Source organism: Coloeus monedula (assembly GCF_965178545.1).
Source record: "Coloeus monedula genome assembly, chromosome: 6".
Taxonomy (NCBI): Eukaryota; Metazoa; Chordata; class Aves; order Passeriformes; family Corvidae; genus Coloeus; species Coloeus monedula.
The window spans coordinates 17,267,889-17,276,028 of NC_138786.1; the positions used below are offsets into that span (position 1 = coordinate 17,267,889).

Sequence of the window (8,140 nt, forward strand, 5' to 3'; positions counted from 1 at the left end):
TACCCAGAAAAGTAAAATCCTAACCCCAAAATCAACCTTGCTCAGGACAGCATGTGAGAGATGGCTTTCAGAAAAGAAGGGGAAAGAGACCCAAAGCCATTACGGTAAAATTGCAAATGCGCTGCACCCAGCCACGCTCTGCACCTGCCTTTGCTCCCCGAATCCCTGCACATGCTGCGAGTCACTCTGGACCAGGTACCCTTACTTTTTCCGGTCAAAAATACAACCATTCAGGGGCTGGGAACTGAGAGGACGAGAGGCATGCTATAAACACTCCAGCTGCAGAAATAAGACATCGCGGCAGCGCTTGTGGACAGCGATCAGCCACTGAGCACAAGCTCCCAGGGAGCTCCGGATGCACGAACGGCGCCGAGTCCCCTCGCCAGGGTGACCGCGGGCGGTGTCCCAAGCCAGGGCCAGGCGACCATAATCCTGTGTAATGCACGCTGGGAAATGCAGTCTGGCCCGGGCACGACGCCAACCAGCTGGCTGCCTACAAATCCCAGCACGCCGGGGAGCGGAGCTGCGCCCCATCCCGGCTCCTGCCTGCTTCCTGCAGCGCGGCAGGGGGAAATATAAACAGCGGCGCTTTGGGCAGAGTTGGGATGCTGCCGCTGGACAGGCTGTGACCAGGGGGAGCAGAGGCAGAGCTCGGGGTGAGTTTGGGCTTTTCTCTCCAGCAGAACCCTGTCTGTGGGCAGGGGGTAACATCTGCTCCCTGCTAAGCAGCCGTAGGAAGAGCTGCGGGGACCGGCAGCACCCGGCTGGAATGTTTTCCTGCGGTCTCGCAGCGAGACGCGTGCCTGTGCAGATCCGTGTGTCTGTGTGCGAACAGCACTGCGGGTTATTGGGCAGGCGGATGGGAGGGAGAACTCGGGCTTGGTTTGCAGCGCTCGGAAGAGCGAAGCAGAAATTAGAGGTGCATTCTCCGACCAGGAAGGGCTGCTCAGCTCCTTTGCCTTCTTGCATTTAATTTTGACTTTCAGAAAATACTTGGCTGAGATGCTGGCAGAAGAATGCTTCTGTCCGCTCAGCTGGGCGGGTGTTTGCCACCCTCTGCCCTGCTCTCTGGGAGGAGACCCCTTCCCAGCATGGGCCATGGGGTGGAGGAAGCAGAGGGATGCTCAGCATCTCCTGGCTTTCCAGGCACCCCTGGCTGGGAGAGTAGCTCTGCTGCAGAACTTTCCACTCCTCGGGCAGTCGGGGAGTGCACATGCAAGCACTGAGCCCCCCATGGCAAGGCTGTGGCTCTCAGGGCTGGCCAAGTGTGCTGCCTACTGGCCCAGGCAACACTTTGCTGTCCCTGACAATAAACATTAATTAAATAAAACTGGGGCAAAAGACAGGTCTCTGTGGAGACCCTGACTTGTCCTTTACACTGCATGTTGGTTTTGAGCTCTGCTTGCACAGCCCCCCAGCACAGCAATCAGGTAGGGCTCACAGGGCTGTGGAGGGGCAGACCAGTGCCATCGCAGGGGTCTCACCCTGTATCCAAGCCCTCACCACACATCTCTACTTACTCTGGCCTTTTACAGCTGCAAATGAGCTGCTGATGCAGTGAACTCCTTCATTTGTAGATCCAAATTCACCATTCAAGCAAATGTAGCAAAAAAGGCAACAAGGATGTGAACTAGAAACCTACCTGTAAGATCTAACCTATTTTGGCTTTTAAAGACAGCCTTAGTTTGCATGGAAAAGAGCTCCACAACAACTTTCAGCAGTTCCACACAGAGAAAAATACTCTGAGAAAAACAAAAGTAAAAATAAAGCAGTGATCTGTGTTTGAAAAGCCACTTTTCCATCACATTTAATTGGAACTATTAGAACAGTTTTTCTCGGAGCAAAGCTGCTGTCAGCAGAAATAGGTTCATTTGGGCTGCTGTACTTGGCGTGTAGGATGTTTCCTGTCTCCTTTCCACTCTTCCCCTCTCTAGATTGACTATATTATAATCTGTCAGTTTAACTTTATATTTTCTCTTAAAGGCTGAGATTTGAAGATGGCAAAGCCGGAAAGCACAGTCATAAACACCAATGTAAAACAGGTAAAAGGCTGTTCATTACAAAACACACATCCTGTATTTCCAAACCAGGTTTTGAAATGCCACTGCAGGAGAGAACACACCACAGCGCAGAACTGTGGTGGCCTGAATTGCTCATGCCTGGGTTTCAGCAGAAGTGGCCTGTTCCAGGGCTGCTGGACACCTGGTCCCAGTGAGGTCCATGTGATTTCCCAGTTGCATGGACAGGGCAGGTACATTTGCTCACACTGAAATTTTGGAGCAGCCAGGGAGAAAGCAGCAGCTTCTCTACACACACAGAGACTTTATCTGACTGTCCAGAACAGACACAAACAAAGGGTAAAACAACCAGTACGTGCAGAGAAACCCAGCAGTACCCAGCTCAGCACGAACAGATGATTGTGGCTGTGCTGTGCCTACAAACAACAAAATTATGAAGCAATCCCCTCTGTGTGAGCTGTCCTTGGAGCATGTGGCACTTAATCAGACAGGTTAGGGTTTCACAACTGCCAGCCCCATCCTTGGTGGCCTGAAAATGAAGACTGGGTGTGGTACCTCTGGCATCAGGAACTGTGACACGGGGTGATACCTCCAGCACCCAACCCCACCACTCTGGTTGGTGCCCCCTCCTCACCCCACCTCCATGAGCTCCTTCTCTAATGTCCCCTGACTCCTCTTTCCTCCCTGTCCTGCAGAAGGATCCCAGCACAGCACTGGTCATTGCTGTGACCACCAGAGCCATTTTCAACCTGGAGGAAGAGCACAAGCTGTACCTGGAGAAGGGCAAGGAGGAGTACACAAGGCACCAGCAGGCCAACCAGGACAAGCCCCTGCCACCAGGCACAGCGTTTGCCTTCATCCAGGTGAGTACCACACCTGGGCAGGGGCACATGCAGACACTCACAGCATGGGGTGAAAGCTCCGCTTTCCCAGCTTTAAGTCTCAACTTCAGTCACAGGGTGCAGTTAGGCCTTTCCTGATCTCTTGGCCTCATTGCAGGGCATCGAGACCTGTGCTCCTGACCAGTCTATCTCCCCCCTACTGAGGTATCCTGCTCTCTGCCCTCCTGATGATGGCTTTTGCAGGATGGTTGCTCTGTCTATCTCTCCATAACATGCCAGCAGTGCCATAGCTGACAGATGCAGCACAAACCACTAACCTTAACTACAAAAGAGCTGCTGCAAAGCCACTGCAGTCATGCCTCTTTAAAAGAGTCCCATCTTCTCCTCACAGGCAGTGCAGTATGTGAACAAGAAGATCCTGGAGAACAACCCAGCAGAGAGGGACCTCTTTGACATCCTGGTGCTCTCCAACAACAGCCCAGAGAGTGGCATGCGCATCATCAACAGCGCCAAGCACTATGGTAAGGGGGACCCATCCCCGATGATGCCTGATTCCCCTGGGAGACTGCAGAGCAGATCAGGCACCACAGTGGATCATCAGTGGCAAACAGAGAGCCAGGGGATACAAGGGGAAGGGGAGAAGGGGTTCTCCTGGAGCCCAGCTCCCTTCAGCCACGTCCTTCAGACCAGGAAGTCTGGCAGCATTTTGCAATGGCCCAGGTATCTTCAGGCAGCTACTGAAAATAAAAACAGTTCTTTGAAAAAACACCCTAAATCCCAGAGTGCTGTCATGAGCAATGCTCTTTTAAGGGAGGGATGGAGGGAATATTTAACTGCACTCTGCAGTTTTATAGGAGCAACAACAGATCAAGAAGATGCAGCAAGGACACAGGCAGGTTCCCCATACACCAGTGGAAAATGCATTGCTCTGAGCTCTTGCTCTCGCAAAGCACACCAAGACCCCCGGAGGGTGTCAGGGGCTGTGAGGAGGATATTGCTCCATAAGACTTCACTCACATCCCTTGTCCTGAAGGCCTGGAGATCTCCAAGTTCTGCTTCGTCAGTGACGAGGACTCCACACAGTACCTGAAGTCCCACGGCGTCAAGCTGTTCCTCTCAGCTGACAGGACAGATGTCTGCAATGCCCTCCGGAGAGGTGAGTTCTCCCCTCCATCCCACGTCCCCAAACCCACCACACTTTTTCCAAGCAGCTCAGTACCAAGAGACAGCACCAGAACCTGTGATTTCACAGGGACAAGGGGTAAATGCCACATTGATTACTAGTACAGTCCTGAACAGTTCAGTCTCCTCTTCTGTCCTTACCAGTAGCCTGCAAACACACCAGGGTTGCTCAGATGCCCTCACAAGTCACTGAGTGCATTATGCATCATTCTGGATGTAGCTCTGCCATGGGCTGGTCATTCCCTGCCTGGCATTTAAGCATTTCTAACCAAAGATGCAATTCCATTCATCAATGAGAGTTTATCAGTGATTCCCAGGACTTTGTGATGATGCCACAGAGATTTGCTGTCTTGGTACATGCAGAGTTACTGTGTGTTCAGTGATAGATATAAGCACATGCCTGACCTCAGTTGGAGGGAGTGCAGTCTCCCCATCTTGTCTAATGGGGTTAATCACCTTCTTATTAATTTACTTGGGTATGAGCACATCAGCTGGCCACCGTCCTTCAAGGTCAGGAGCAAGCCATCTGCAGTCTGGACTTTCCTTCACTACACAGCACATTCCTGGAACCTCCTTGAGAGAATCATTGCCCTGACAAGTGTCTCCCATCTGGGAGCCTGGGTCCACATATGAGGGTGGGCAGGGAACAGCTTGTAGGAAGAGACTGTAATTAAGCCAATTATCGCAATCAATGGAGATGCCAGCCCATATTATTCACACCACAGAGTGCTAAATCTGGGCATTAAAGATTGAGGCTTGGCAGGGTGAGCAGGCACCAGGAGGAGGGCTGCTCATGCCTTGACAACCACCCACCATCTCTTACCACACCTCAGTATCTCCCCAGACCTCGGTTTCCAATCAGCAGCACTTTCTCAGGGGATGACAAAGCCCTGGAAAGGCTGGGCTGATTCCCCCAGAAAGCTCCTTGGCTTGGAGGCCCTGGCATGGCGATGTGGGACAGGGAGATGTGTAGGGAGCAGCTGGCCATGCATGAGCTGCCCCAGGGAGGGGTGTCCCTCCTGACCCCACCTTGCTCTGTCTCACAGGGGTCTCAGCAGCGCTCGTCTTCCAGCAGGAGGTGCAGGCCCCCAGCACTCCACTGCGCGTGGTGTTTGATGGGGATGCCGTGCTCTTCTCCGACGAGACGGACCAGATCTTCCAGGAGCAGGGGCTGGAGGGGGCACTGCAGTATGAGCGGGCGATGGAGGCCATCCCCATAGGAGACGTGAGCATGCCACCTTGCTTTCATGGGCACCCACAGGCTCTGCAATCTCTCCCGTTAGGGCTTTGCCATGAGCGGTCAAAAAAGCACAAATCCTTGCAGATTCCCTATGCATCCACTACTCAGTCCCTGGTGTGGGCCTGATCTGGAGTCTCACTGGAAATGGAACTGTTATCTCCTGTAAGTGACCATCAGCTCCTAAATATCTAGGATTGTAGTTACTCCCAACATCACCTTTTGTAGGCTGTGACCTCTTGCTGTCTAAGTTCCTGCAGGACTCAGACCCAGAGGCACTGCTTGCTGGGATGTACCTTGCTGGTCATTTTGGGATTAGGATGAGCACCTTAAGGCTCACCTTCCTCCCAGGGACCCCAGTGCACAGCACCAGTCCCAGCACTGCCCAGTCCTGCAGCCCACAGGCATTGTGTGCTCTGCACAGCCCTGACAAACCGTGGCAGAAGAACAAGTGGCTTGTACAGGCAGAGTAGGTGTTTCCTTATTTCCCACACACTCCCAACTGTCTTGCTGTGCTTCTAGGGTCCCCTGAAGGCTTTTGCCATGCACCTTGGGAAGATGCGTAAGAAGTTCGGCCAGGAAAAATCCCCCATCCGCACCTACCTGGTGACAGCCCGCAGCGGCCGGGACATGGGCATCCGGGCCATCAAGACACTTCGGGAATGGGGTCTGCCCATCGACGAGGCTTTCTTCATGGATGGGGCTCCCAAGGGCCCCATCCTCGCCCAGATCCAGCCTCACATTTTCTTTGATGATGGGCTTCATAACATCCAAGGGGCTCAAAATGTGGGGGTACCCTCTGCCTGGGTCCCCTCCTGCTGTTGATGGGCTGCAGGCCGGCAGTCCTCCCTCCCAGCAGCACAGGTAAAACTTCTGGTGGAGAAGGAAAGATCTCCTAATATGCAGCAAGCAAATCTCAGGGAAAGGGGATGAGAGCATGGACTCCCATGCAAAGCTTGATGTGTATTTCTGCTCCTGATAAGAGGTCCTCTGCATCTTAGGATAAAGCCAAAAGACAGCTGCTCTGGGACAGAAGGACGCCTTTGCTGTGACACTGAGGACTACAGCTATGCCATGTAGGACCTGGGGACTTCTCTCAAAGAAATAAGTGAAGCTAATGCCACCCACACAAGCTGAAGGAAGCAAGAAAAAAATGCTAGTTTTGGCTGTGCTCAGACAGTCTCCAAGATGGAGCAGCACAGGAAGGACATCAGCCTGTTGAGCCAAGTCCAGGGGAGGGCAACCAAGATGATTAAAGGGATGGAGCAACTCTCCTGTGAGGAGGGGCTGAGAGAATTGTCATTGTTCAGCCTGGACAAGAGAAGGGTTCAGGGTGACCTAACTGCAGCCTTCCAGGACCTGAAGGGAGCCTACAGGAAAGATGAAGAGGGACAGTTTACAAGAGCCTGTAGTGACAGGACAAGGGAGAATGGCTTCCAACTGAATGAAGGCAGGTTTAGATCAGATATTTGGAAGAAATTCTTTACTGTGAGGGTGATGAGGCACTGGAATAGATTGCGCAGGGAAGCTGTGGATGCCCCATCCCTGGGAGTGTTAAATCAGGTTGGATGGAGCTCTGAGTAACCTGGTCTAGTGAAAGGTGTCCCTGCTCACACCAGGGTGGCTGGAAGTGGATGATCTTTAAGGTCTCTTCCAACCCAAACCATTTTATGATTCTATGATTTATTCCCAAGATCTCTGCCTAAAGGGAGCACTGAAGACCCTGCCTCACCAGACACACTCAGCCTGGTTTCCTGAGGAGACTGATGTGCTAGTGAGTGCTTCAGGTAGCTCCAGCCAAACTCAGAAGAGGGAGAAAGACTTCAAAACTGTAAAGGACCTACAAACCTTTTAGAAGGTTTGAAGAAAGCCAGCCCAAGCTATTCCTCCTCATAAAACAGATTATAGCACAAGACAGCTTTCTTTAGGCATGCACACTGCTCACAGAGTGCTTTTGGGAGACAGACCTGTAGCACACTCAGCTCCTGGAGCCGCAAGACAGGGACAAGGCTACAACCCAGCACTGAGGTCCATCCAGGAGATGGAACAGCTCTAATGTCCCACCAGGAGAGGGCACTGGAGATGGGCTGTCTGCAGCGCAAGCCACGGAGTGGCCGGGGCTGCAGACAGCACTGCAGGGGCTGGGGCAGGACTGGGTGCTGCGGCCAACCTTAAATGGATCTCCAGGCCCATGGGTGGAGGGCATGGGTGGGGGTCTCAGGAACAACTGCTCCTTGCACATGGGGTATGTGGGTGTGCTAGGTTCCCTGCCTGACATCACACATCCCCCCCTCCCCTTACAGGGATGCCTTTCTTTTGGCAGTTTGGACTCCGTTCCTAATTTTCCTGGGGACCAAGCAACTCGCAAGTTTCATTTGCAGTTTTTCTTTCCCCAGGGCTGGATGGGAGTTGCCACTAGAGGCCACTGTGCTGCCTGGGGACATGGCACCTCAAATCCCTGCCCACTGTCCAGAAACGCCTCATAAAAAAACTGGCCACACAGGCGGCAGCGGGATTATGGACAAGGAGATAAAGATGATGCTGGCTTCATTTTTTAAATCTCAGTGTAATAAGAAAATAATTATTTTTAAAGGCTTCACAAGTGTTGCTCTCACCAAAGCTTTTTTCCCCCCAATAAATAAATAAATAACCAAGTATCCCAGTGTGCATGCTTGTTCCTCATGCCTGTGTCTAGCAGTGTGGGAGGAAGGGTGGGATAACTCAGTGCTCCTTTACACACATTCATTTATTTATCAGGTGTTAGACATGTTCATCAAAATGGCTTAAATACACAAGAAATCTTCAGTGGGCTTTGGATTAGGCCCCTGAATGTCATCTTGTATCTGTGTCCCCAAGCTCAC

The 8,140-nt window shown here is 52.3% G+C and overlaps 1 protein-coding gene across 1 annotated transcript; it reads left to right on the forward strand.

Annotated features, from left to right (window-relative positions):
* The first annotated feature begins 572 nt into the window (after nt 1-572).
* On the forward strand, nt 573-7,936 carry LOC309573718 (cytosolic 5'-nucleotidase 1A-like). Its single transcript, XM_082282861.1, has 8 exons — nt 573-656; nt 1,984-2,042; nt 2,714-2,881; nt 3,252-3,381; nt 3,894-4,016; nt 5,089-5,267; nt 5,802-6,143; nt 7,676-7,936. Exons 2-7 carry the CDS (start codon nt 1,998-2,000, stop codon nt 6,102-6,104), a joined length of 948 nt encoding a protein of 315 aa, XP_082138987.1. The 5' UTR covers nt 573-656; nt 1,984-1,997; the 3' UTR covers nt 6,105-6,143; nt 7,676-7,936.
* Nucleotides 7,937-8,140: the final 204 nt, after the last annotated feature.

Excerpts from the sequence above, each read along its gene's own strand:
- LOC309573718 (XM_082282861.1), top strand. The coding sequence starts at position 1,998 with ATGGCAAAGCCGGAAAGCACAGTCATAAACACCAATGTAAAACAG. Across the intron at positions 2,882-3,251 it reads CAGCGTTTGCCTTCATCCAG|GCAGTGCAGTATGTGAACAA; the intron begins GTGAGTACCACA and ends TTCTCCTCACAG. Across the intron at positions 4,017-5,088 it reads CTGCAATGCCCTCCGGAGAG|GGGTCTCAGCAGCGCTCGTC; the intron begins GTGAGTTCTCCC and ends TCTGTCTCACAG.